The 26,997-nt window shown below is 51.2% G+C and overlaps 4 protein-coding genes across 10 annotated transcripts in view; 3 read left to right on the top strand and 1 right to left on the bottom strand.

Annotated features, from left to right (window-relative positions):
• The window catches only part of STAG3 (stromal antigen 3), a 29,060-nt gene extending 19,751 nt beyond the window's left edge, over nt 1-9,309 (bottom strand). For 4 of the 6 annotated variants that reach the window (XM_034669884.1, XM_034669886.1, XM_034669885.1 and 1 more), the window contains exons 1-7: nt 7,960-8,283; nt 6,657-6,759; nt 6,150-6,266; nt 2,323-2,419; nt 1,403-1,479; nt 908-1,112; nt 232-383 (exon numbers count right to left, since the gene is read on the bottom strand). In XM_034669884.1, the coding sequence (XP_034525775.1) occupies nt 232-383; nt 908-1,112; nt 1,403-1,479; nt 2,323-2,419; nt 6,150-6,266; nt 6,657-6,759; nt 7,960-8,264 (1,056 nt within the window). In that variant the 5' untranslated portion in view covers nt 8,265-8,283. Of the gene's footprint in view, nt 1-231; nt 384-907; nt 1,113-1,402; nt 1,480-2,322; nt 2,420-6,149; nt 6,267-6,656; nt 6,760-7,959; nt 8,284-8,786 lie in introns of those variants that run through there. The other 2 variants (XM_019808016.2, XM_019808015.2) reach the window with 2 other exon arrangements.
• A 135-nt stretch (nt 9,310-9,444) lies between these two features.
• On the top strand, nt 9,445-16,109 carry GPC2 (glypican 2). Of its 2 annotated transcripts, none has more exons than XR_004628362.1 (9): nt 9,445-9,811; nt 10,478-10,636; nt 10,918-11,240; nt 12,073-12,153; nt 12,948-13,110; nt 13,329-13,459; nt 13,670-13,911; nt 14,002-14,330; nt 15,212-15,344. XR_004628362.1 is itself a non-coding variant. In XM_034669889.1 (9 exons), the coding sequence occupies exons 1-9, from the start codon at nt 9,646-9,648 to the stop codon at nt 15,463-15,465; spliced, it is 1,695 nt and encodes a 564-aa protein (XP_034525780.1). In that variant the 5' UTR covers nt 9,445-9,645; the 3' UTR covers nt 15,466-16,109. The 2 variants fall into 2 exon arrangements, 1 of the variants encoding a protein (XP_034525780.1); XM_034669889.1 differs by having other exon boundaries at nt 14,002-14,177; nt 15,212-16,109.
• A 599-nt stretch (nt 16,110-16,708) lies between these two features.
• Nucleotides 16,709-22,294, top strand: GAL3ST4 (galactose-3-O-sulfotransferase 4). The gene is made up of 4 exons (XM_002927310.4): nt 16,709-16,822; nt 17,835-18,147; nt 18,328-18,631; nt 20,835-22,294. Exons 2-4 carry the CDS (start codon nt 18,023-18,025, stop codon nt 21,867-21,869), a joined length of 1,464 nt encoding a protein of 487 aa, XP_002927356.1. The 5' UTR covers nt 16,709-16,822; nt 17,835-18,022; the 3' UTR covers nt 21,870-22,294.
• A 234-nt stretch (nt 22,295-22,528) lies between these two features.
• MAP11 (microtubule associated protein 11) lies at nt 22,529-26,965 on the top strand. The gene is made up of 11 exons (XM_034669888.1): nt 22,529-23,134; nt 23,341-23,436; nt 23,543-23,672; nt 23,840-23,926; nt 24,090-24,210; nt 24,316-24,463; nt 24,595-24,677; nt 24,764-24,927; nt 25,489-25,643; nt 25,883-26,076; nt 26,188-26,965. Exons 1-11 carry the CDS (start codon nt 22,724-22,726, stop codon nt 26,339-26,341), a joined length of 1,743 nt encoding a protein of 580 aa, XP_034525779.1. The 5' UTR covers nt 22,529-22,723; the 3' UTR covers nt 26,342-26,965.
• The last annotated feature ends 32 nt before the right edge of the window (nt 26,966-26,997 follow it).

Here is a 26,997-nt window from a genome sequence, read left to right as displayed (position 1 = left end):
AGTTAGAAATAATTCATTATACTCACATTCCAGAAACAAAATAAGCACACAATGACCTCTGACAGGATGGGTCTATTAAGACCGTTAGACTTCACTGTTTGTGACCTGAAAGGTTGCGTGGGGGCCTGTGTCTTACCAAAGAGAAGTGCTCAGGCACTGCTAAGATGGGCTGCAGCAGCAGTGAACGGAAGCTGGGAGAAAGGGAGGGAAGGAGCAGGGAACACTTCTTACTTCTTTGCGTTTCTCCGACAGGCTCTCCAGCCGCTCAGGTGCTCTCTGTCCTGGCCTCTTATTTCGTTCAGCCTCATACTGTCGCTGATTATTGTCTTTGTGCAGACTCAGCTGAAGGGCAACTCTTACCAGGGAGGTCATTAGCTTCATGGCTTTGAGCCAGGAAAAACAAGAAAAGGGAATTATTACTTAGGTCAGAGGATGGAGAATAGATTCAAAAAAGAAATAAAAAAGCTTCCTGTGGTTTCAGTGGGAAGAGGAGGAGGAAGCAGGAAGTAGGCCAGTTGGGGGAAACCTACCATGGCTGCTGCCACCACTGCCACCAAAAAATAGAAGAGAAAAGCAAGAGAAAGGGCGGACAGTAAAAATGAAAAGCTAGAGCAGGGTGACCCTAACATCTGAAGGCTGATTGTTCAGGAGTGGACATTTCCCCCCCCTCTTTTGGGCTTCCTCAGCATATTCCCAGCAGGTGAGCTATGAGAAACAAGTTAAGGCTAAAAACTGTCACTGTAATCTACCCTTTTCTACAATACCACTAGTGAGAAACTTGATTGAAGTTGAGGGTAAGAAGCCTGCCCTTGAAGAAGTAAAGAGCTAAGACAGAGGTAAGAACATCCAGGACCAAAGAATGGGAAATCCCCCAGAGAACATTCATAGAGTAAAAGTGAGTGCTCACCCGCCAGGGTGCTAGTGTGACGGAAGGCACGGACTTGGGAGTCTGAGAGGCCCGTGAGCAGGGAGATGAGGTTGTCCATAGGAAAGCCATCATAGAGAAGGCTATACTGGCACTGATAGACCAAGGTCTTTACAAATTCACAGAAACTGCCCTGGAACTTCTTCCAGGATGGACCTGGTGCTATCAGGGGATAGTCTCCTGAGTCCTGTAGATTTATGAAAAGGATGAGAAAAGTATTATCAAGTCTATGAAGCCATACAGACTCGGGATGTCAAAACCTAATTGTATAGTAAAAAATGTATCTCTGGTATACCTCATTCCTGCAATTCTCAACTCTAGAGGCATATTCAGATAACATCTATGGGTCCCTTTTGCCCCCAAGAAATTAAACTCCTTCCAAAAGCTATCCTATTTCCCAAAATCAGAAAGAGGGGAATAATGGGCCTTGTATTTTGAAATCAGAGTGGCAGGAGGGTCCTGATTGTCTTCCTCCACCTCATTAAACTGCTCTGTTAGGTGCCGGATGATCTCTGAGTTGGACATCTTCTTGAACATCTCGGGGGTCACATTGCCTGAGGAATGGAGGAGATGAGGTACTTAAGAGAAAAATAACATTTTTGTGACCATTTGCACATACACCTGAAGATGAGCTTTGGAATATACTGAAAAGAGCTTAGGTGGGGAATCAGAAGACCTGAATCCTAGTCATAAACCTGCTACCATCCAACCATCCAACTGTGTATCTGCTATAATGCAAGTCTCTAGAAAACCCAAAGGAATCAAACAATCAAAAGCAATGGAAAACAATGGTTTTTAAAAAAAATCCAAACAGGGTCATCCAGTTGGCTCAGTCAGTAAAGCATGTCTCTTGATCTCAAGATACTGAGTTCAAGCCCCACATTGGGCGTGGAGCCTACTTTAAAAAAAACAAAAACAAAAACACAAAAAAGCAATAAAACTACACCAATTCTGGATTGTTATAATACAACCTGCCTGAGATTATCTTGCCCCAGTAAATGAGGTCATGACCTCTGGGGATCTGGGAGCCCATAGCCTCAGTGGAGAAATATGGAAGGAAATGGCTAAGAAATAAATAATAAAAGATTATTTCATCTAGAGAAAGGAAGACTAAAAGATGTCTAATGGTCTATTTTCAAATTTGAGAATATCACCTTCATCACATTAGTATGATTAGTTATTTTTCCCCAAAGGATCTTAGCTCCAAACCAATATAGCTCCCTAACTGGATCACTTACCTATTTACCAATCTATAATGTAATCGAATCAGTGAAACTTATGCTTTACTTTCTCCCTTTATTTAGAAAATAACTAGTCCTACTCATCTAAATGTAGCAAAAGTTTCATAACATAGGAGTAAAAGGCTAGGGATTACAAAGGGGTAGGAGTTTCCTCACCTTTACATCCACAAGATCGGATGAAAAAGTTAATGAGCTCCAGGAATCCTGCATCCTGGTCTTGCTTGTAGCTATCCAGCCACTCATCCACCAAAGACTAGGAAAACAAGGTGGATGATTTCTATTTCTGGCAATATGACAAAATGAAAATCCTATATGATTGTCCCAACTGAAACAGCTACACTTCTGATTAAAATACAAAAAACATCTTTTAAATGTATTGCTGGGGCACCTGGGTGGCACAGCGGTTAAGCGTCTGCCTTCGGCTCAGGGTGTGATCCCAGAGTTATGGGATCGAGCCCCACATCAGGCTCCTCCGCTATGAGCCTGCTTCTTCCTCTCCCACTCCCCCCTGCTTGTGTTCCCTCTCTCGCTAGCTGTCTCTATCTCTGTCAAATAAATAAATAAAATCTTTAAAAAAAATACTTTCAATCAGAGAATTTAATTCAAAGTGATTCTGGGGTGTCGCCTGTCAACTACCAGATGCAAATGCAGATCGCACTCTTAAAAACCCACCTGTAACCCAGGGCCCAAAGAATTCCAACATACAGAGCTCCAAGAAAAATGAGCAGCTCTCAGTGAAACTTAGTAAAGAAATAAGGCAGTAAAAATAGGAATTAGCAGAAAAAAACAACTGTATTCACAGACTTCAAATATTAAAGTTATTACAGATTATAAATCATGCTATAAATAAAGAAATAAAAGAGAAGTTTTAAAGCAGAAGCAAAGAATAATCAATTTTGAAAAAGGGCCCAAAAAATCTATAGAAAAATATAATAAAATTTAAACTTCAACAAACGGATTAAAAGCCGATTGGACACAGTAAAACAAAAGATGAGTGAACTCGAAGATTAAATCAAAGAAATTACCCAAAATTCAGCCTGGAGAGACTGTCAGAAATACTGATAGAGCTATTAAGACACATAGAAAATAGAGTGAGAAGTTCTAATTGATGTCTAATTGAATTGCAGAAGATACTGGAATGACAAAGAGGCAATATCTGAAAAGAATTTTCCACAGTTGAAAGACACCAATCTTCAGACCCTGGAAGCCAAAAGATTTCAAACATGACAAATAAAAAGGAAATTTACATCTTAAAGCATTCTATAAAACATTAGAACACAAAAGCAAAATAAGTCTCAAGAACAAGGCAAAAAGAGATCACTTAAAGAGGATTTGCAAGTAACACAAACAAAACAATTTATAGAATAGATCTGCACAAATACATCAGCCCCTAGCCATATATGGCTCTTAAAACTAAATCAAATAAAAAATAAAAATCCAGTTCCTCAGTCACACCAGTCACATTTGAAGTACTCAGTATTCACATGTTGCTAGTGGATACTATACTAAATGATGATACATAGCATATCCATCATTACAAAGTGTTGTATTAGCGCTAACTTAGACTGACAGCTGACCTTCAGCAGCAACAAGAGAAGTTAGAAGGCAGTGGAATAATCTTTTCAATGTGCCGAGAGAGAGAAAAATATCATCTTAGAATTCTATACCCTTTCAAGACCTTTCAATAACCTTTCAAGAAAAAGAGTAAAAGACATTTCATACAAACAAAAGCATTTCATGTTAATAAACTCTACCTAAAGAAAATTTTAAAGAATAAACTGAACGAGTGAATTTGTATGGAAGATTTGAGAAGCAATAATAAGCCAAATAATAAAAATGCAAGTAAATACAAACATTGTATAAAACAGTAATGTTTAATTTGTTGGAAGAAGGGAAATAGATGTAATCAAACATTACAAGACAATATGAAAACTGGAAGAGGCAATAAGAATTAAAGTGTGCTTAGGTCCTTATAGAAGACAGAAATCCAGGGGGACCTGGGTGCCTCAGTCTGTGAAGCATCTGCCTTTGGCTCAGGTCATGATCCCAGGGTCCTGGGACAGAGCCCCCATCGGGCTCCCTGTTCAGTGGGGAGTCTGCTTCTCCCTCTCTCTGCCCCTCCCTGCTCACTCATGCTCAGTCTCTCGCTCTCCATAAATAAAATCTTAAAAAAAGGAAGGCAGATATCCAAAAGCAAGCAAAGAGGAGAAAAAGAAACAAAAAAGATAATATAAAGTAGAAGCACATTAAATGACAGAAATAAATTTATATGTATCAATAGTGACAATAAATGTAAATGAATCAAACTCTCCTGTTAAAGGAGAGATTAACAGAATGGATTAAAGAACATAATCTAGATATAAGCTACACACAGGAGACAGACTCCAAACATAGAAAGATTGAAGGTAAAAAGATAAAAGGAGGGGCACCGGGCTGACTCAGTCAGTAGAGCACGGGACTCTTGATTTCAGGGTTGTGAATTTGATCCCCAGGTGGGGTGGAGAGACTACTTAAAAATAAAGTCTTAGAGAAAAAAAAATAAAAGGATAGAAAAAGGTATTATGCAAATGCTAACTAAAAATAAAACTAGGGGCGCCTGGGTGGCACAGCGGTTGGGCGTCTGCCTTCGGCTCAGGGCGTGATCCCGGCGTTATGGGATCGAGCCCCACATCAGGCTCCTCCGTTATGAGCCTGCTTCTTTCTCTCCCACTTCCTCTGCTTGTGTTCCCTCTCTCGCTGGCTGTCTCTATCTCTGTCAAATAAATTAATAAAATCTTTAAAAAAAAATAAAAATAAAAATAACGTAAATGTAATAAAAACCAACAATTTTTTGTCTTAAAATATAAAAAATGACAATATATAACAAAGGTTCGATTTACTAGGCAACAAATGCTCAAAATACTTAAGGCAAAGATAGGCACGAATACAGAGTAGTAACTAAAAAGATCATCTTTGTGGATTTTAATACATCTCTCTGTAATTGACATACCAGACCAAAACCAAAAACCCCCAAAACCTAGCAGAAATATCAAAGTTTCATCACATAACACTTCTGATCTCACCCAAGAGAGCACTCTATCCAACAGCTGAAGAACACACACCTTCTTTGAGCACATGTGAAATAGTTTAGGAAATGAACTAAATGCTAAGTCATAAAGCTAGTCTCTGTAAGTTTCAAAGACCACATTTTCTGACTATAATGCAATCAAATTAGAAATCAATCAAAAATATAAATAGGAAAACTTATGTGTGAAAATCTAAAACTGTTCTAGAAACTATAAATATCTACATTATACATCAATATGACTACATCTCAAATAATCGAAATAAGTCACAGAAAACTATACAAAAATGGTTCATTTAAAGAACATATTCACTGGTGACAAAAGCATAAAGACAATGGAATGATTAACAGAAAATTTACTCTAGTGGTTATTTCTGGGTGGTGAGGGGCTGCACGGGCTGGATGGAGAGAAGATATATTATGGCACTATTAATGTTTCTTAAGCTGAGACTAGAGATCTGGGCGATTGTTCAAAAAATTTTAAAACTATATATTAGCCTTCTACACTTTTAGATGATAACAGAATTACAATAAAATATGGGGGGAAATTGCAGGGGGGGGAAAGAATTAGGTTAACTGTTAAAGTGGAACTAAAAAGTGACAAGGCTGAACAAGTTGCGACCTACACTCGTGATTTCTCTCTAGATTATCCAATGCCACTGCTTGCCTCCTCCATCCCGATTTAAAAAAAATAAGATCTATCCTGTTCTGTGATACTTTTAGGAAAGGAGCACTCTCTCACATCCAAGGTCTCCCTTACATCATTCCAAGGATTCACTCCATGGTCTTATCTCTTTTTCCTTATATAAGGTATACTCCCTACATCATCCATGTTAAATCAATTTTGTAAACATTTGTCCTTATCTTTCTACAACAGGTAAGATGTTATCAAGAAACAAAGAGTGAGACACTGTTTTACCTGCATGTCACTTTTGGCAGCTTTCACAGCATCAAAGAGATCACTGGCTGGTAGCTCTGAGTCTTTCTGGCCACGACCACGTACCATTCGGGACCCCTTCTTTGGATGTTTTGCCACCTAATAAATATAAAGAGAGCAGAAATATTTTTAAAAGGTCAAAGTGATATTAACAGTCTCATCATTGTCACACAAGCAGGCTTAAACTGCCAATTTCATAGAATTTGAATGACTGAGATCTGAAATAACTGATTCTTACATCGTGAACTTTATTATTTCTAACTTTTTCTCCTTTTAAAAAGTCCCTTAAGTCCACTCTTTTTCATCTCTCTCAATTCTCTTATTTTCTCTTCAAAATTTGCCTTCTTTCTACTTCTTGTCCCTTAACACTCTCTAAATTTTTTCCTTTCACCAAACATATGACATGAGTCTTTTCTAAGTTTTTGTTTTGTTTTGGTTTGGTTTGTTTTTGCTGCTTCCCAGACTAGGTTCAAAACAAAACTGACTCACCGGGGTTGTTTTGAGTGGTCGTTTTGCTGCTCTCTTCTTCACGCTGCGTCTCAGGCTATCTTCAAAGTCACTGCCTTCATCAGCTGACAAAGAACCACTATCCCTATAAGGGAGTGTGGTTCTCCTTAGATACACCACCGCAGTCCCTCCATATAAAACGGCAAATGAACTATAATTTCTTTGTCTGTAACTGTAGCCCCTTCCCCACAAGAAAAATATATTCAGATTTTTTTAAAGAAGAGGTTTAAGAGACAAAATCTTAAAAGGAAAACTTTCACTTGAAGAAAGCAGTGAAGATGAAAAATGAAAACGAGTGGGTAAAGGACAACCCTTTCCTAATATTGTCTCTGAATAAAAAATCAAACAATATTCACTTAAGCAGAGAGAGGGAACACTGCCATGGAGAAAAATCAGCATGGCTTGGGAAATCACACATTACTCATACATAAACTGGAGATTAGTATATGCCTCGAGTTGAATTTCACCTCTTGAAACAAGTTCACAAGTGTTATTGATTAGAGTTAAATTTATAACATAGGTAAAATCTGGTCCCCAACAGTAGCACTGATAGGGTTCAGAAGAAGCCAATTAAAAAATAACCAGGAGATAGGGGCGCCTGGGTGGCACAGCGGTTAAGCGTCTGCCTTCAGCTCAGGGCGTGATCCCAGCGTTATGGGATTGAGCCCCACATCAGGCTCTTCTGCTATGAGCCTGCTTCTTCCTCTCCCACTCCCCCTGCTTGTGTTCCCTCTCTCGCTGGCTGTCTCTATCTCTGTCGAATAAATAAAATCTTTTTAAAAAAAATAACCAGGAGATAAATCAGATCTTGTATGAGGTTATTTTTTCCTGGAAAAATAAAAGATATAGTACTACAACCTTCTCAAAGTTCATACATAAGGATAGACCAATATGTTTATAAAATCCCCAAATAAAGCAACATCACACACCAACTAACAAGTATATACTACTTTTAGGAAACAAAGAATTCTCCTTCCCCCACCTCCCCATGCCGACAGAGGTATAAATACTTAATATACAAACGTATTCAAGAAAGGTTTGGGTGACCTGAATGGTGGATTTAGAAGAAGATGTATTATTTTTGGTGCCTACAACATGCAAGGCAGGAAAGAGATAAAAACCCAAAACGAAAAACAAAAACAGCCAGCAGAGCTGGAAAAGGTCACTGTTCTGAACCAGTAAGCTTCTCTTACGTTTTCTTGGAGTCACAGGCCGACAGGGAAAAGCTGCCCACCCTGCAGGAGAAAGCCAGGCAACGCAACAAGTTCTCACCAACTCCACTCACCCCTGTGAAGTCGGGTCCGAGTCCCTGTCACCACAGAGTGCATTGACAGACGAACTAGAGGATGCAGACAAGCCCCTCTGTCCACCTCCTGCTGCTCTCCGCAGCGGGGAGGACACACTGCTTGGGGAGGAGGAGGACCGCAGCGTAGGCATGCTGGTCCAGCTGCGGAAGAAAGAGAGGAAAGGGCCTCTACCCGCCACATCTCCACCCTCGGCTCCAATCATGCCCTTTCTTTCTAAGGAGACTGCTCTGCAACTCGCGTTTGGGGTGTGGACGCGCACACACACAAAAAAGACAAGAGTCATGCCCTAAGACACCACGGCCCCACGCGTGCGGGTTGGGGGTGGCTCTCCAGGGCTGCAAGACGCACCCCAGAGGCGCTTAAAGCAGATTCTTTTCTGCAGGCGTGCAAGCGTTGATTGCACGGTGCAAGGGGACCAACTCGCTCACGTTACAAATAAAAACCCCCCAAACAGAACAGGACCCACTCCTTCATTGTCAGGCTGGAGCCAGATTCCACACTGAAGGGAATGGGAAGCGCTTAATGATCCGGGGGCGCAGCCGCCATTAGAACAGGGCAGAAACGCTGAAGGAGTAAAGGCAAACTCCCATTTTCCATTTTCCCAGAAGATAGTATCTCTGAGAAGATCCTGGGGTAAGTGGGCTGGGGAGCTTCCTAACCAATGCAAAGAGTGATTATCGGTCTATTGGGGCCTGGGACTTGGGGTTCCTGGCCTCTCTGGAGAAAAACACTGAGGCAGGGAGGAGGGCGGTTGCTCTCTCAGGGCTGGGAGTGGGCATATTCGCGGGTCCAAAAGGAGCCTCACTGTCTGAGCCTGGAACAGCGACGTCTGGTTGGGCAGGGATGAGGAAAGATCACTGCCTGGGGTCCCTCGGGACTCTGCGGCCACCCCACCTCCAGGACAAGCGCCGGCTTCTTCTCTCCGGTGGTGGAAGAATCCAGAAAAACGCGGGAAGGCACGAGGCACGTTGTGCGCAGGCGCGTACTCAAACGGCCCGTCCCACTGGTGGTAATTGTCGCGAGGCTTGGGCGTGCGCGAGTTCGTGCTCACCACGTTCCAGTCACGCTGCTCGGGCAGCCTCGTGCGGGCACAAGCTTTTCCGCGTGCCGCCCCGTCACGTGGGCTCGGGCGCGCAGACGGCCTGCTTTAGCTTTTCTCCGCCCAGGTCCGGCCCCTTCTGCCCCCAATTTCTCCCTCCATTGGCCCTGCTTCGCACTAGACTAGTTGTAGCCCCTTCACTCTGGCTTCTCAACTGCCATAGGCTGGGTTCCACCCAGGCCCCGCCTTTCGAATAGGATAGCCACGCCCCCAACAAAGGCTACGCCCCTCCCCCACCAGCCTCCTTAGTTCCGCCGAGTTCTGCCCCCCTGCGGAGCTTCCCCACTACATTGGCTTAATTTCTCCCTTGGCCCCGCCTCTGAGGCCCGCTCCTTATCATCATTGGCGGGGCCCCGCCTCGGACCCCGCCCCCTGTCCGGCTCCCGGCTCCCATTGTCTCCTCAGATGCCGCTTGGTCCAGCTATCGTGCTCGGTGTTTAGTTTTCCGAGGTCGCGCTCTTTCTCTGCCCGGCGGAGAGGTCCCGCGGCAGAGAACCGGCTTCCCGAGTTCGGACTGTTCTTTCCTTCTTAGGACACACTTTGCTGAACCAGGGTGGCAACAGCTATGTCCGCTCTGCGATCTCTTCTGCTTCTACTGCTGTCTCTGTGTCCCGGTCCTGGTCCTGGACCCGGGAGCGAGGCAAAGGTCACCCGGAGTTGCGTTGAGACCCGGCAGGTGCTGGGGGCCAGGGGATATAGCTTAAGCCTACTCCCTCCCGCCCTGATCTCAGGTGAGGAGAAAGAGGAAGACTAGAGAATTGGGGGCGAGGGAGGGGGCGGGGGCGGCTCCTCCCCAGTTCACAATAACTCTCCTCCCTTTCAGAATGACCGTTATAATAATCTTTTCATGCCATAGTCATGCCAGTAATATCTCTTCTCCTGAACTTACTTACCAGGATCACAATAAGCCTCCTGTTCACATAATAGGTTTCTTACTCCACCCCCACCCTAGGAATCCCGTTCTAGTAATTAACACCCCCCTCTGTATTTCTTCACAGCTCTATTTGTTCCCATCGCTATTTCTAGGAGCCCCTTCATTGATAATACTTTGTTGCTTACCTAGTAACCCACCCTTCCAAACCCCATTCTTCCCATAAATGCTGCCCTGTAAGTCCTTAGAGGCCTGGAGTGTGTGATGTTGGGGAGGGTCATCTGAGGACACTGATCACTAATTTGGCTCATTACTATTTGATCCCATGACTAATGCCAATGGACTCCATTTGGGTGAGGGGAAAATAAGGAGGGGATAGAGTCAGGTGGGGATGAGGGAGAGACAATAGAAAAAAAGAGCAGACAGGTAGAAGAGAAAGGATAGCCCCCTAGACAGACAAAAGGAAGGAAGGAATTTCATGATAGCACTCCCCCTCCTCCCATTCCTCTATGTCTCCTCTGTCCAGGTGAGCACCTCCGGATCTGTCCCCAGGAGTACACCTGCTGTTCCAGTGAGATAGAGCAGAGGCTGACTTGGGAGACTGAGACCACCTTCCGAGGCCTGGTGGAGGAGAACGGCTCATTCCTTGTTCACACACTGGCTGCCCGGCACAGAAAATTTGATGGTGAGGACTTGGGGTCCCCAAACCTGGCCTTACACCTCCTCTCTGTGCTCATGACCCCAGCAAACATCCTGCCTTAGCCCCTCTTCACCACCACTCCCAGATTCTGTCCAATGTCGGTCCCCTCCTTCCCAAGCTTCCCAGGTCCCTTAAGAGTTCCTGAGGCTCTAACTCACTTTTCTCTTGTCTCCCCCATCCCGTCTCTTCCTGCCTTCACCCTTTCAATTTTCCATCCTTCTCTGGCCTCACCCCACCTCACACTCCTTTCTCCACATTTGCCACAGAACTTTTTCGGGAGATACTCTTGTCATCTGAGCGCTCTCTGGCCCTGCTCTTCCACCGCTCCTTCGGCCACCTGTATTCCCAGCACGCCCCTGTATTCAGTGGCCTGTTCTCTCGGCTGCGGGACTACTATGAGAGGTCCGGTGAGGGGTTAGATGACGCTTTGGTGGATTTCTGGGCACAGCTCCTGGAGAGATTGTTCCCCCTGCTGCATCCACAGTACACCTTCTCCCCCGACTACCTGTTTTGCCTCACTCGCCTCGCCTCTTCTGCTGATGACTCTCTGAAGCCTTTCGGGGACGCACCCCACCGCCTCCACCTGCAGGTGAGAGGCCCCAAAGCCTGAGCTTCAGCCACCTCTGACCTGGTGACCTCTGAGCTGTCTGTGCACCACTCACCCCAACTCCCCTCTCATGCCCCAGTTGCCCCTGACCTGGTGATCTCCCCCACCCTGTATGGCAGCCATCTCTGACCTGGTGACCCCTATCTTGAACCCCAGTCCCCTCTGCCTGACCCAATGCTCTTTGGTCTCCTTTAATTGGGTACCCCCTCACTCTTATTCTGTGCCCTAGTTTCATTCTGTGCCCGAATCCCTGACCCACTCACCTGCTCTTGGCCCCCAGCCACCTTTCTGCCAACTGCTCCCTAATCCTAATATCTTGATTTCCTGTGGTTCAACTAACCATGAATTAGGCACTTAATAGTTGAGACGGACTTCCATTTACAGCATCTCATTTAATTGTTATCGTAACTTTTTGAGATAGACAGTAGTATCCCTATTTTACAGACAAGAAAACTGAGCCTCCCAGAAGCTCAGGTTTCACAGCCAGTAAGTGGTAGAGGTGTATCTTACACCAGGTCTTCTGGCGTCAAGTTCATTGTCTGTTCTGATACGCCATCCTTCTATTGCCAAGCCCTATAAAACACTATCCCTCCATTTCTTCCCAAACCCAGTTCCCCTTTATCCTTCTAGACTATAATTCCTTTGAGCCTATTGAACCTGCCTCCTTGTACCATCTGACAGTCCTAACAACCCCACAATAACTCCACAAACCTAACCCCCACTGCTTGTGCCCTTGGTGTAGTCTCTTGGCTCCAGTCTTGACTGAACCATGACTGACCCTATGGTTTCCCTCATCTTCTTTCCCCTGCCCCAGATAACCCGGGCCCTGGTGGCTGCCCGGGCCTTTATCCAGGGCCTGGAAACCGGAAGAGATGTGGTCAGCGAAACACTTAAGGTAAGAGGGGGGCTGAGTGTGGGCAGGGCCCAGGGAGAAAGATGCAGAAGTAAGAGAGGACCTGTGAGGAAGAGTCAGGTGCCAGCTGGAGAGGTCCGGGACCTTCCCATATCAGCCCTGAGGCCCCAGTATCCAGGGAAAAGCAGGAAGGAGGGGTTGGAAGTGAAATCTCCCTTGTGTCATGATCCATGACCTCTTCCCATTCTCTGACCCTATTTTGCTCTCTGATGACTCCCCCCTACCCCTGCAAGCCTCTTGTGGTCTGCTCATCTCCATAGCAGCCTGAGATNAAGTCCCCCCCCCCCCCCCCCCCCCCGCCGTTTCCCACAGAACCCCTCCATGGCTCCCCCTTCCCTGCTTCTTTAGGTCAGGTTCCTGCCTTGGCCTTCAAAGCCCTCTCTTCACCATCCATTTTCTCCCTGACCTCCCATCTTTACCTCTTGAACTCCCCCCGCCCAGTCTCCTCTCTTCTCAACCACCGGCTCTCTCTTCTTGAACCTTTTCTTGGACCGCTTTCCCCACTGCCTCTCTAATTCCATCCCCGCCCCCCTTCCCCCCAAGAAGAAGGTATCTGCAGCCTGGCCCCTGGGAAACTTCCTTATCAGATCTGTGGCAGTCTTCAGGTCTCACCTGCTGCCACATGGGGTCACTAACCCTAGACTTTCATATCCAGCTCTCCACAGAGAGCCTGGGGAAGGTGAGGTGGAGTATTTGATTTCTCTCTGTCCAGCACCAAGCGTGGCTGAGTACAGCCACTGTGTTTGTGAATGACAAGTCCTGCTGTCTACCCCCAGGTGCCCATGTCTGAAGGCTGCAGGAGAGCTGTGATGCGTCTGACCGGCTGCCCCCTTTGTCGGGGCATCCCCTCACTGCCACCCTGCCGGGGCTTCTGCCTCAATGTGGCCAATGGCTGTCTCCACAGCCAGGGACTGGATCCTGACTGGGGGTCCTATCTGGGTGAGGGGATTCAGGAGGGCCTGGGAGGGCTGTTTGTGTTCGGGATGCCTTGGGGTGGACTGGGGAGGGAGTTTTAAACCTTGCGGAGTTGAGAGACTGTTTTCATGTGAGTTTCTCCTATCCAACACCTTGTTGCTTCCCTCCAAGACCCAGGTCGGGATTTGTGGGAACATCACAGTCCCTCATGACACCCTTTCTCTTTCTTCCCCTTCTTCAAGATGGTCTCCTGTTCCTGGCTGAGAAGCTCCAGGGCTCTTTTTCTTTTGAGCTGGCAACCCAGTCCATTGGGGTGAGGATCTCAGAAGCTTTGATGTATCTGCAGGAAAACAGTGTGGCAGTGTCAGCCCAGGTACAGGGGCCATGAGAATGGTGGGAGTGTCAGCCTGAGGAAGGGGGAAGTCAGTGCTGGGGTGTTGGAATACAGGAGACAGATGAGTGGACCTGAGAGTCTGGAGTCGGGGGACAGTGTGGGGTGTCAGGGAGACTGGGGTGTTGGAGTGGGGACACTGTGTGGCTCTCACCGTAGGATGACGAAGGGGGCCCTCTTCTTGTGCCTTAGGTGTTTCAGCAATGTGGGAACCCCCAACGGCTACAAGGTGGGTGGGTGGTGGGAAGTGGGAGGGCGCGTGCTCCAGCCCAGCCGCGCTCTCCGCTCACCCAGGTATGGGAGCTCCGCGAGCGGCTGGGCCGGGTGAGGGGCTTCTGGGCCGGGCTGCCCCTGGCGGTGTGCGGGGACTCCCGCATGGCAGCGGACATCTCGGAGGAGGCGGCGCCCTGCTGGACCGGAGCTGGGCGGGGCCGGTGAGACCCGGCGGCGGCGGGAGGGCCGGGCGGACTGCCGGGCGGGCCGGGGGGGCCGGGAGGGAGCCTTCGGGGCTGCTCTGCCCGCAGGTACTTGTCGCCGGTGGTCGGGGTGTCTCTGTCCGAGCAGCTCGACAACCCAGAGATGGCCAAGGAAGACTCGAGCGTCGACCTCCAGACGCGGAGGCGGCGGCTGCAGCTCCGGGCGGCCACGACCAGGATGAGGGTGGCCGCGCTAGGACGCGACCTGGAACTGGAGGACTGGGGTGAGAGCCCCGGGCGCCCCGAGCGCTTCGCCCCTTCCGGCTGTCTGCGGTCCGACCCGGCCCCGCCCACTGCCTTCTGAGCCCCTCCCCTCACATTTCTACTCACTCATTCTTTCATTCCTTCTTGAACACGCCGTTACCGAATGCTCAAAGGTGAGGAGTAAAAGACATATGACAGGGTCTCCATCCTGAGTTCACGGCCCAGTGGGGAGACACCAAAACACTCTTACAGAACAGTGGGAAGCCTCTTAGATGGAGCAAAAGGGTGTGGGTTGTTGGGGAGGGTGAGCAACCTGGGGGAGGTGGGGAAGCTGGGTGGGGGACCATTGGGCTGGCTCCCAAGATAGAGTTTGCCAGAGAAGCAAGGCACAGAGGGACGTTCGTTTTTCCTCTCCTCCTGTTTGTCTGTCTCTGTCTTGTACTGTCTCTCCTCCAACACCCCTCTTTCTGTCCGCTTGCTGCTTCTGTGTGCATCTGTTTTTGTCTTTTCCTGTGTATGCTCGCCTTCTCTCTCTCTGTCTCTGTCTCATTGTCTGTTTTCTTGTCTCTCATTCCCACATCCGTCTGACCTCTCCCCTTGCCTTCTTGTCACTCACTTTCTCCCCTTCCCAATCTCCATTTATCTACCTGTGTCTCTCCCATTTCTTCTTTCTGTTTTTATTTTTTGAAGATATTTACTTATTTATTTAAGATATTTACTTATTTGAGTGAGAGAGAGCAGAATGAGTAAGAGCACAAGTGGAGGGGGGTAGTGGCAAAGGGAGAGGGAGAATCAGGCTCCCCGCTGAGGAGGGAGCCCAACGTGGGGCTTGATGCGGGGCTCAGGGTTCCATCCCAGGACCCCGGAATCATGACCTGAGCCGAAGGCAGACACTTAATGACTGAGCCACCCAGGCACCCCGTCTCCCTTCTGTTTGTTATCTCAAATTCTCTTCCTCCCTGTTTACACGTCTCTCTCCCCGCCGCCTCTTTCTCTGTGTCTATCTCCCACTGCCTCTTTCTCAACCCTGTCTCTGATCCTCTCCTTCCTGCAGATGAAGAAGACACCAGTGGTTCTGGAGAGGGACAGCACTATGCAGATGACTGGATGGCTGGGACAGCAGCTGTGGCCCCTCCAGCCAGGCTGCCTCGCCCTCCTCGAAGGGACGTTAGTGGGAGCAAAGGAGGAGGTGTCCTTGTCCGCCACAACCAGGGCAGGAGCAGGACTGGGGGGACATCTGTTGGTTTTCACACCGAACCCATCCTCATTCTCTTCCTCTCAGCCCTGGCCCTGCTTGGACCAAGATAATGGGGGAGGGGTGCCCTAGCATCAGAAGGGTTCATGGCCCTTCCCCTCCTCCCCCCTGCCCCTCAGCTGGGTCTGGGGAGGAGTTGAAGGGGGATGCAGAGAGGTAGAGAAAGGGACTTTTTGGGTGAATGGCTGGGGCCCCAAATCCAGGAGATTACCATTGGTGGGTTGGGGGTGGGTGGGTGGGTGTGGGTGTTCACAATATTTATTTTTTCATTTACAATCTGGGGAGGAGGGGGCTAGGGGTATTTATTTAGTTAAGAGGTGTACTCGCCAACCAAGCCTCTATGTTGGGCCAGTTGTCAGCCCCAACAAGGAAAAAGGAGTTTTAGAGTTGCGACTGGGGGTGGGGTTTGAAAGAAGTTGGATGTGGGGAAGGGTGGGGCACCTGGTCTCATAGGGGCAAAGCTGGGTGCTGATGGGGTGCAGGGCAGGGGACTGGGGTGTGTGAATAGGGTCAAGATCTGGGGGCCTGGTTTCTATGGAGTTTTCTCGGCATCAGTTTCTTAAACAAAAATACCAAAAAGAAAAACAAGGGCTCATTTCATAATCTCTGTCATCCACATCCTTCACAAGCTTCCACACTTCCTATTTCAGTGTTGGATTTAGTGTTTATTCTACAAATAAACAGCTAACGTATTGGACCCTGTGTGTGACTCTGGACTTTTAGCATCCTTCTCTGAGCCCATGCTCCTGGCAGAGGCTCCTGACCTCTCTTGGAACGTGCCCCCTGTCATTCCGTTTGGCAAGTTGCCTACCCTCTGGGTCTGAGCCCCTTCATCTGTAAAATGGGGAGAATTGTGGGGACTGGCAAAATTCTGCAAAATTCTTTCTGAACCTGAGGTGCCATTAATATTACCACACCGCTGCCCCCTGCCTTCAAAGTGGGGGCCCCTGTTCTCTGAGTCAGCTGGGGGTTACCTTGTCACGTCCTTGACAATGTCTTCTTTCAACTTGTCTGTTATTTTCTTGTTCCTTCTTTCTTTCTGTTGCCTGAATGAGTCTTTTGTTCTGCAGAAAGCTAAGAGGAAAAGGTATAATTGTTTCTTAATTGTGAAAGGAGGGTAGAAGTGCTGTCTTCCTAGGGAGGGCTGGGCACCCTGACGAAGGAAAGATGCCGGGAGGGAGAGACCCAGAGACGCGATTAAAGCGCAAGCAGCTGCAAGGACTGGCGGGACAAAGGGAGGGAGGGGGAGGAGCCTGGGCGCGGAGCAAGTTTATGGGGAAAGTTGAGCACAGCGCNGAATTTATGGGAGGAGACTTGGGGGATTCATAGAACCCCGGAGGGGGCCAACAAAGAGCTGGCGACAGACTGAGCAATCACCAAAGCTGGAGGGGACAGAGGGCTGGAATAGGGGTAAGGGGAGGAGACAGAGATGGATGGAAGGAATAGAAGTCGGACACAGGAGGGAGTCTGGTGGGGCTGGATCCTGGGGGCTGTGTTGGGGGAGGGAATTGGGGGGTGATGCCAGAGAGGACGGGTCTTTAGGTAGCAAGTGTGGGTTATCCTTGCCTGGGGTCACTCCTGGCTTGTCCCAGAAAGGGGCTGTCAGGGCTTGTTGGAGGGGCGGTGGCCTACGGTTGCGGCTGTGATCTGAAGGGGTGGGTCCAGACTCCCCTTTGATTAGGAAGCTGGGGCCTGGGAAGGAGCTCAGAAGTTCCATGTTTGTAGCTTTCAGTATCTTTCTGTCGCAGAGGGTTTTTTGTGTTTTTTTTCCCCCTTTCTCCAGCTCCATCCTCTCAATCTCCTCTGGGTGCAGAGGGAGTTGGAAAGCCGGCATGGGGGAGTAGGGGGTGTCCGGGGAGCTGAGCTTCATCAGTAACCCCACGTCTCCCCCAGCTCTTCACACACTGGGGTCTGCCCTGTGCTGAGAGCACTTCGGAAGAGGGAAGAGATGCCCAGTTTTGACTCCTACTCATGACAAAGTCGTTCCTGTAGTTGACCTCCCTGCGTTCAGTAGCCTGTGCCCCTGTCTGACACCCCCCCATTCCCTCCTTATGGCTGCCCCTCGTGGCCTCAGAATGGGGTTCTCCAACCCCATCCGTCACAGGCAGAGGAGCTCATGAGGAAGCCAGGGAAGCCAGGGACTAACCAATGTTCACCGGCATGCACATGAGCAGATTGGTCTTTCTCATAAGGTCTTGCTTTTCTCTCCTCCCCTTCTAAATCCCTGAGGCTCGGGTTGAAGCTGCAGGTGGGGGCCGGGGAAGCTGGTAGAGGAGTAGTTGTGGACCACCTGGAAGATCTGGGTGTAGAGAGCACATACCCCGCCCCACAGGCTCCCACTCCGGGAATGAGCTGCAGCAGCAGGAGAGAAGGCTCTACCCTCTCCTTAGACTCCCCCCTTCCCCCCTCATTTCCCTTCTAGACGCTGACAGAGGCAAAAATCTGCTAACTCAGGGGGCAGACTCAACCAGGGCTGCGAACAGGCCTGGGGGATGACCCCCCGATCTCGAACCAGCGCCTTCCACGGCTGCACGGCTGTCTCAAGCTGTCTCTGCCTCTGTGCCTGGCCCTTGCCCTGTCCCTCGCTAGCATCACCCTTACCTGTGCCACATGGGCCCTCTGACTCCTACCAGGACCATGCGACTCTGGGGGCCTCGGAGCCTGGGGGTGGCTCTGGGAGTCTTCATGACCATCGGATTTGCCCTCCAGCTCTGGGGGGGGCCCTTCCAGAGGAGGTGAGTTCCCATTTTGTCCCAATGCCTGATAGACACCCCCCATTTGCTCCGCCTCATGCCACCTAGGTCTGTGACTCTTGGGGACTGAGAGGAGGTTCTGTGCCCTCTGTCCTTGCTCCACAAGATGCCTGCCCACCTGCTGATGAGGGACAGGAAAATTCCCCTCCCATCTCTCTCCAGGCTACCAGGCCTGCAGCTCCGACAGCCCTTGGCCCCATCTCCAGGATCGGCTGTTTCCTCCTGCCTGCCCCGGCAGCGACTTGTGTTCCTGAAGACGCATAAATCTGGGAGCAGCTCTGTGCTGAACCTGCTTCATCGCTATGGGGACCGACACGGGCTGCGCTTTGCCCTCCCTGCCCGCTACCAGTTCGGCTACCCAAGGCTTTTCCAGGCCTCTCGGGTCAAAGGCTACCACCCTCAAGGTGGAGGTACCAAGCCGGCCTTCCACATCCTCTGTCATCACATGAGGTTCAACCTGAAAGAGGTGAGGGGTGTAAGAGGGGGTGGCTGGGATTGGAGAGACATGGGTTTAGGCCTGTGGCCAAGACCGCCAGGGGAGGATGCCCCTGGCCTGGGGTTTCCCAGGCACCCCTTCACCCAAAAGTTGGGCAAGGGAGCCACAGAGATTCCTGTTCCCCTCTCCTCAGCTGTCCCTTACCTAGTAGTTTCTGGGAGCCAAAGTCCTGCTTTCTCCCATCTAGAGCTTTCCAGTCTCTTTCCTTGACCAATTTACCCCCCTGGTATCAGTGCCCTGACAACTCTGACTCCCCAGACTCTCACCCCAGCTGTTCTTCTTGGCCCCTTCTACTGACATTACCGGGGCGCCTGCTCACCCACTGTCTTCTAACCATCTTCCTCTGCCGGATGTGGAGAATCAGCTACATGCCAAGCCCGCGTGCCAGGCCCTAGCCTGGTCCCGAGCCCTCCTCCCCAGTTCTAATGGGGGAGATGTGCGCATGTGCTCATGTGCTCACCCATACACCACAAGGAACCTGAGAGCTCTTGGGCAAACAAAACCAACGTGCAAATGAAAATATACAGGGAAGGAACTTTTATTGAATACTTACTGACCGCTGGGTACTAATCTCACCATCACCTTGCCAGAAAGGCAATTTAAGTGTCTCCATTACACAGATGAGGAAGTCAAGTTTCAGAGAGGCTGAGTGACTGGCCTCCTTCACAGAAACCACAGAGCTAAGATTTGAACTCAGGCCCATCTGCTCCCAAGTCAAAGGGCCTTCCCTGGCATGTGTGCATGTGTGTGTGTGTTTGTATTTGGAACTGCGGGGAGGAAATTCACCAAAAGAGGCAGGGCCTTCTGGGGAAGTGGTTTTTAAGGAAAGGGTGGACTTCAACTTTGTAGTAAGAAGAATATCCTGTATTTTAGAGGGAGTGGAATATCAGCAAAGAGGCGGTGGTGGTGGTGGTCATCGTGGTATGTGTGTGTGTGTGTCCTGTTAAGCTGGAGCTGGACAAAGCAGCTGAGGGTCATGAGTATCACCTGAAGGGCAGTGAGGGGTCACTGCTGGGAGCGAGGTGATGACAATGATCTTTCAGGCAGCTTTCTCTGGTCTTTGACCTTTGACCTTCATTGTCATCACCATTCACTGAGTACCTACCATGTTCCATGCACTTCCACATTCAAGGTAAGTGTTAACCCAGATTTATAGATGGAGGGACAATGGCTCTGAGAACTTCAATAACTTGCCTAAAGTTACATAACTAGTAAATGGCTGAACTGGGATTTTATTCCAGGTCCACGTGATGCCACAGACTGTTCTCCGCATCATTCTCCCCTGCCTTCAAAGAGACAGTTTATAGGCTTTGCTCTGCAGGCATGCCCACATTAGCAAAGCAGATTGGAGGACATCGTGTGAGGGCATCAGGTTTAGCGACAAGCCATATTCAGAGGCAGAGACCCTTCAGGGAGCCCAGGAGCTGGGTCCTGATGTGGATCTGCATGCAGGACCATCCTAGGGTGTGGCTCAGTCCGATTCCCACCATCCCTCTTGCTGAGAAGTAGAATCATGTGTCCCAGGCCTCAGGGTAGCACCCTACCAAGTGTCCATAGCTCCCCAGCACCCAGTTCTGGGGTGTCCTTTACCTTCCAAGGTGCCTCTGAGCCTTTGGCCATCCTGGGCTTGGCCTGCCTACCTGATGCCTATACTTGAGACGGCATTATGGTTGGCCCTTCTCCTCCCTCTTTGCTGCCAGTGACCGCTCCCCCCAACACCCCCACCTGGAGGAGGCCTGAGACCAGTTCCTTTCTTAAAGCTGTGACCAAGAGTCCCAGGGTAGGCATCTGATAGGTTTTCACTGGAGAAGTGAAGATAACGTTTGATTCTTAGAGATTTTACTGACCAAAGCCATACAGACAGGCCCAAAGAAATTAATGTTCTCAAGTAGCTTCCCATGTTCCAGGTTCCTTCATACCCTTTATCTTGTGTACCTTCATAATCAGTGGGAAGGTATGGTTATCCCCATTTTTCAGATGAGCAAATTGACTCTCAGAGATGTTAAGTAACTGGCCCAAGATGTTAGTGTAGGAAGCTGGGGGTTTCCAGCAGAGCCCAGAAGTTTCCAGAAGGAGGTTTGAGGAGTCTAGGGGATCTGCTGACAATGGGCTTGCTCTTAGTTTCTTCCTGGCTCAGTTCTTTCTCCCTATGCCTGTTTTCTCTCCTCTGCAGGTACTTCAGGTCATGCCTTCTGACAGCTTCTTCTTTTCCATTGTCCGAGACCCCGCAGCTCTGGCCCGGTCTGCTTTCTCCTACTATAAATCCACCTCATCAGCCTTCCGCAAGGCACCATCCTTGGCCGCCTTCCTGGCCAATCCTCGAGCCTTCTATCGACCTGGGGCCCGTGGGGACCACTATGCACGCAACTTGCTGTGGTTTGACTTTGGTCTCCCCTTCCCTCCAGAGATGAAGACCAAGAGAGGGAATCCTCATCCACCTAGAGACCCCAACCTCCCACAGCTGAATGTTTTGCCTTCTGGCACTGGACCCCGAGCCCAACACCCCTTGGATCCCAATGCTATCTTCCATCCTGCTCCCACAGTTGCTGGTGGTCACAGCCAGACATCCAGCCCTGCCTCTTTAGATTTGGGATCTTCGTCCTTCATCCAGTGGAGCCTGGCCTGGCTGGACTCTGTCTTTGATCTGGTCTTGGTGGCCGAGTACTTTGATGAGTCATTGGTTCTACTGGCAGATGCTCTGTGCTGGGGTCTGGATGACGTGGTGGGCTTCATGCACAATGCCCAGGCTGGGGGTGAGCAGGGCAGAGGCGCTGTCAGCAATGGTGGAGTGACCACTGAGGACAGGCAGCTGAATGCACGGGCCCGAGCCTGGAACCACCTGGACTGGGCTCTCTACGTTCACTTCAACCACAGTCTGTGGGCACGGATAAATCAATACGGCCAGAGCCGGCTGGAGAGTGCTGTGGCAGAGCTCCGGGCTCGCCGAGAGGCCCTGGCTAAACATTGTCTAGAGGGGGGTGAGGCTTTAGACCCCAAATATATCACTGACCGACGGTTCCGCCCTTTCCAATTTGGGTCAGGTAAGGTTTTGGGCTACGTACTTCGGAGTGGACTGAGCCTCGCAGACCAGGAGGAGTGTGAGCGTCTGGCTACCCCTGAGCTACAGTACAAGGACAAGCTAGATGCCAAGCAGTTTCCCCCCACAGTCTCTCTGCCCCTTAAGACTTCAAGGATACTCTCCCCCTAGGCATCAGACCACTAAGTCTTAGGCTGAAGAGCAGCGAAGCTACGAGGGCACACACGACTGAGTATGGGGCGGCCAGATGCCACTTCTGCTTCCCCCTGAAAGCATGTCTGTGCCCTAGAGGTTGAATGAAACTTTGCACAGATGTGGGTACCAAGTCTTCCAGCCCGTGCCAAGGCATTCCAGGCATTCAGCTCCTTGCAGTACCGCCCCCCCCATTTTCCCCCTTCCCCTTTCCAACCCCCTGGGAGGTCCCTATAGCACTCTCAAAGATCCCCCCCAGAGGAGCAAATCATGGAGTAGGCAAGACAAAATTTGGAACGTGTGGGTTGGAATAATGCGTCCATTTCTCTATGAATTATTTGGTTCTGGACTATGCTCATTTCACTGTGAAATGTTTGTTGAATGAATAAATAATTTGAACCTTTGACTTGCTTTATGTAGGGCGGAAAGGGGAGAGAAGGGAGCATCTTCCTGGGAGAAGCGGAGTTGGAGGGGGTTCTTTTAATATTTCTTCTCTAAGAAATCTGTCCTGTAGTTTCTCCTAAACCCTTCCTACTGCAGCCTAACCCCAGCCGGACCCCGCCTCTCTCCCCAGCGGTCTGGTCACCCACAAATTCCGGGGCCTCAGAGGCCACGCCCCTTCCCTTCCGCTTCCGGTTTCTCGCCAGTCAATCGGCCCAGCAGCCCGGTTCCGGCCCTGCGGGGTCTCGGTTCCGGGTTCGTTGCCCCGGTTCCCGGCCCCGCCTGGTCTCCCGGACCGGCCCGGCCGCGCGCAGCACCGGTCGGGTGTCGGGACTCCGGGGCCCCGCCCCAGCGACCCCCTCGCCCCCCGCCCGCGCCGTCCTCGCCGCCCTATGGAGTCCCAGTGTGACTATTCAATGTATTTCCCGGCGGTGCCGCTGCCGCCGCGCGCGGAGCTGGCGGGGGACCCGGGCCGGTACCGGGCGCTGCCCCGGCGCAACCATCTCTACCTGGGGGAGACTGTCCGCTTCCTGCTGGTGCTGCGCTGCCGGGGAGGCGCGGGGTCCGGCGCCGGGGGCGGCGCGGGCTTGGGGTCCCGAGGGGCCTGGGCAGAATTAGCAACGGCCCTGGCTGCCCTGGCCTCGGTCAGCGCCGGAGGCGGGGCGCCCGGGGGCGGTGGCTCCGCAGACCAGGATGCCGAACCCCCAGGGGGCGGGGATCCTGGCGGTGGGGCGTTGTTTCGAGGCTGCAGCCCCCTCCTCACCCACGGCCCGGGCCCTGCTACCTCAGGGGGAGCGACCACGGTGAGGAGCTTGGGGTGACACGGCACAGGGCGGAGGGGCGGTTTGCTGGGCTCCAGAGACCGGAGGGGATGGACGCTGGGTGGCCTGAAGGAGGCAGATGACGGAGGAGAGCAGAGGCCAAGAACCGAGAACATCACATCTTAAAGGAACCGCCGCAGGCTGCCTCTTTGACTCTCCCGCCCTCTTACCCCTTTCACAAACCCCAGCTACCTGTGGAGGAACCAATTGTGTCCACAGATGAGGTCATCTTCCCACTCACCGTTTCACTGGATAGACTGCCCCCAGGGACACCTAAGGCCAAGGTAAGATTGGCAAGGGGTGGGGCTGTTGTCCTAATTCAGACTCCCTTTCTAAGGCTGGGCTGGCTGGCTCTCCTCTTGACCGAAGTCCTGTGCCCCTTGCTCTCAGATTGTAGTGACTGTGTGGAAACGGGAGGTCGAGGCGCCAGAGGTCAGAGATCAAGGCTACTTGCGCTTGCTGCAGACCCGATCTCCTGGGGAGACCTTCCGGGGGGAGCAGAGCGCTTTCAAGGCCCAAGGTGGGGAGAATGTGGAGAATAAATGCTAGAGTCTGGAATTTGGGGGCCAGAGTGGAGGGGTGATACTGGCAAGTGCCTGATCCGGGGAGCAGAGGAAGATTAGAACTGTGGGTTGGAGGTGAGGTCTCTGTCCAGCTCATTGGTTCTTGCCTGGGCCCTCTCCGCAGTGAGCACCCTGCTGACCTTGCTGCCCCCTCCGGTTCTGAAATGCCGCCAGTTCACTGTGGCTGGAAAACACTTGACCGTGCTCAAGGGTGAGCAGATCTGCGGCTCAGGTCTTCGGTAGCAGCAAGGGCATTGACTGGGTGGCAGTTACTGTGGGCACACTGGTGGGGATCAGTCCATTTTGGAGGGGTAAAGTCGGGGCTTGAGGGGTCCAGGTACTCTTAGCTGAGCTGAGTTGGTTACCTCCAACAGTGCTGAACAGCTCCTCCCAGGAGGAAATTTCCATCTGGGATATCCGTATTCTCCCAAACTTCAATGCTAGTTATCTACCTGTCATGCCCGACGGCTCTGTGCTGCTGGTGGACAATGTCTGGTGAGGTCCTGAGGAGGGGGCAGGGCTGCGAAGTGGGGATGGGGGGCAGGGCCAAGAGCTCTGGCATGAAAAGACCAAGCTCTGTCCCTCTTTCTGCTGAACTAGTCACCAGTCTGGGGAAGTTTCCATGGGCTCCTTCTGCCGGCTCCCTGGTACCTCTGGCTGCTTCCCCTGCCAGCTTAGTGCCCTGGAGGAACACAACTTCCTATTTCAGCTGAGAGGGGGTGAGCAACCCCCTCAAGGGGCCAAGGAGGTGAGTTAAAGAGGCTGGTGTGCTCAAGGAGCAAGGTTAAGAAAAAACAGTGGGAGGGAAAGGCCAGGGGATGACAAAAGATGGAAGGGGACCTCAGATACACATGGTGTTTCCTTTTGTCTCTCCCACAGGGCCTAGAAGTTCCCCTGATTGCTGTGGTTCAGTGGTCTACCCCAAAGCTGCCCTTCACCCAGAGCATCTACACCCACTACCGGTGAGTTTGTGGGACTCCCCGCTGGGCACCGTCCTGTTCACCTGTTTGGCAACACATGCCTCGCTTCCCTCTCTCACTGCTTCTAGCCTGCCCAGCATCCGCCTGGACCGCCCATGCTTTGTGATGACTGCCTCTTGTGAGTCCCCTGTTCGGACTTACGAGCGGTTCACGGTCACCTACACACTGCTCAACAATCTCCAAGACTTCCTTGCTGTGAGGCTTGTGTGGACCCCGGAGCATGCACAGGCTGGTAGGTGGGCTGTCAGCCTCTGGGACCTTGTCCCAAAAGAGGAGGGGAAAGGAAGTCATGGAGGTGGGTGGCTTGTGGCAGGCTACTTCAGCTCTGTACCTGGGTGGTCTCCATAGTGTCACCAATGGAAGGCTTAGAGAAGCAGTGGGACTGTGATTTTAAGGGCATTGACCCTGCATCTGGGCTCCCTGGTATGTTTGATTTCTATCTCTCCCTTTCACTAGCTGTGTGACTTTAGGTAGGTCACTTAATCTCTCTGAGGCTCACTCAGATCCCTCTTCTCTAAAAGGGGGGAAATAATATCTCATGGGGTTGTTATGGCGATTTATGGTTAACATAAGTGAAGTGGTCAGGATGAACCTCAGCACGCAGTTAAGTATTAGCTGTTGTTATTTATAAAGTTCAGCAAAAGATGATACATATGCAGTTTACTCCAGAGTGGCTCTGAGGAGCAACTGAGACTGTGCTCATGAAAGCCCTTTGCGAACGGAGGGGCACCGTACAGATGAGTTTACTGGTGACTGTTTCTGTCCCCCCCACCCCACCCCCGGCCTTCCCCAGGAAAGCAGCTGTGTGAGGAGGAGCGCCGGGCCATGCAGGCAGCCCTGGACTCCATTGTCTGCCACACTCCCCTCAACAACCTAGGCTTTTCCCGGAAGGGCAGCGCGCTCACCTTCAGTGTGGCCTTCCAGGCTCTGAGAACGGGGCTCTTCGAGGTGGGCTGGGGAGGGGCTGGACTGTGTGAAGGGTTATGCAGAATGTCAGGGTGGGAGGAGTCAGAGGCACCACACCAGCCACCGTGGACGGAACACCAGGGGCAGTACTCCGCAGCGGGGGCCGAGGGAAGGTGGAACTTCGATGCCACACTGGCAGGGCAAGTGGGGAACTTGACTGGAAAGGCAGGCTGGGGCCCGGAGGCTGAGCTGGAGTGCTGACTTGTGTCCCCCCGCACCAGCTGAGCCAGCACATGAAACTGAAGCTGCAGTTCACCGCCAGTGTGTCCCACCCTCCGCCTGAGGCCCGGCCCCTCTCTCGAAAGAGCAGCCCCAGCAGCCCTGCTGTCCGGGACCTGGTGGAGAGACACCAGGCTAGCCTGGGCCGCTCTCAGTCCTTCTCTCACCAACAGCCCTCCCGCAGCCACCTCATGAGGTATGGAAGGTAGGAGGGGTGCCGCTGGCCTCGGTGGAGGCCGGAGTTGGAGCGGGAACAGGAAAGGGTCCTGGGGTCTGACTGGAACCCACTGCCTCTGCCTTCCCCCAGATCTGGCAGCGTGATGGAGCGCAGGGCCATCACACCTCCTGTGGCCTCCCCTGTGGGCCGCCCCCTCTACCTGCCCCCGGACAAGGCTGTGCTTTCTCTGGACAAGATTGCCAAGCGTGAGTGCAAGGTCTTGGTGGTGGAGCCTGTCAAGTAGCACCGTGCGGGCCCTCCGCCATCTTACACTCCTAGAAACCGAAAGCCCCTGGAGGGGGTCCTCACTCCAGACTGTGCCTCCCCTGGGATGCCTCCCACCATGGATGAGGAGGCCTAGCAGGGCCGCCTGTCTGTGTCTGCTGATGAGGGACGAGGGAAGAAGCTGTGAAATGGGCGGGTATGGCTACAGCACTAAGCCAACAGTATTTCCCCGACTCCCTGGGGGGGCTGGCCCCACCCCGAGGCCAGGGCAGGGGCTCCAAGAGCTCCCTTGCCCCCCGCCCTGTACCCTGGTTCTAAGTTTACAAAGTGTATTCCTTGTTCCTCTTAAGTTGTCTCTCCTGCCTCTGACATTTCCTCCCTCCCACCCACCCACAGGGCTGAGATTAGAGGGTGGTGATGGTAAAGGGACCCTGACAATGACCCTCCTGTCTCAGGGGAAAGGGGAGAAAGCCAGGTGGCCTCCTCCTGCCCCTCATGTTTACGTTTGCAGCCTGAAGCACTTTAAGTTGTGTGGGGTTTTCTTTTCTTTCTTCTTTTTTTTTGATCTGTCTGTTCCTGTAACTTATTCTCCAACTACTGCTTCCAACTGAAGTAAGACTATTAAATGCCTGTTCAGGAGGGAGAAGAATGACTTTCATTTGTGTGTTGGCGGCA

Source organism: Ailuropoda melanoleuca, chromosome 10 (assembly GCF_002007445.2).
Source record: "Ailuropoda melanoleuca isolate Jingjing chromosome 10, ASM200744v2, whole genome shotgun sequence".
NCBI lineage: Eukaryota > Metazoa > Chordata > Mammalia > Carnivora > Ursidae > Ailuropoda > Ailuropoda melanoleuca.
This window is presented reverse-complemented; position numbering and strand designations above follow the sequence as displayed.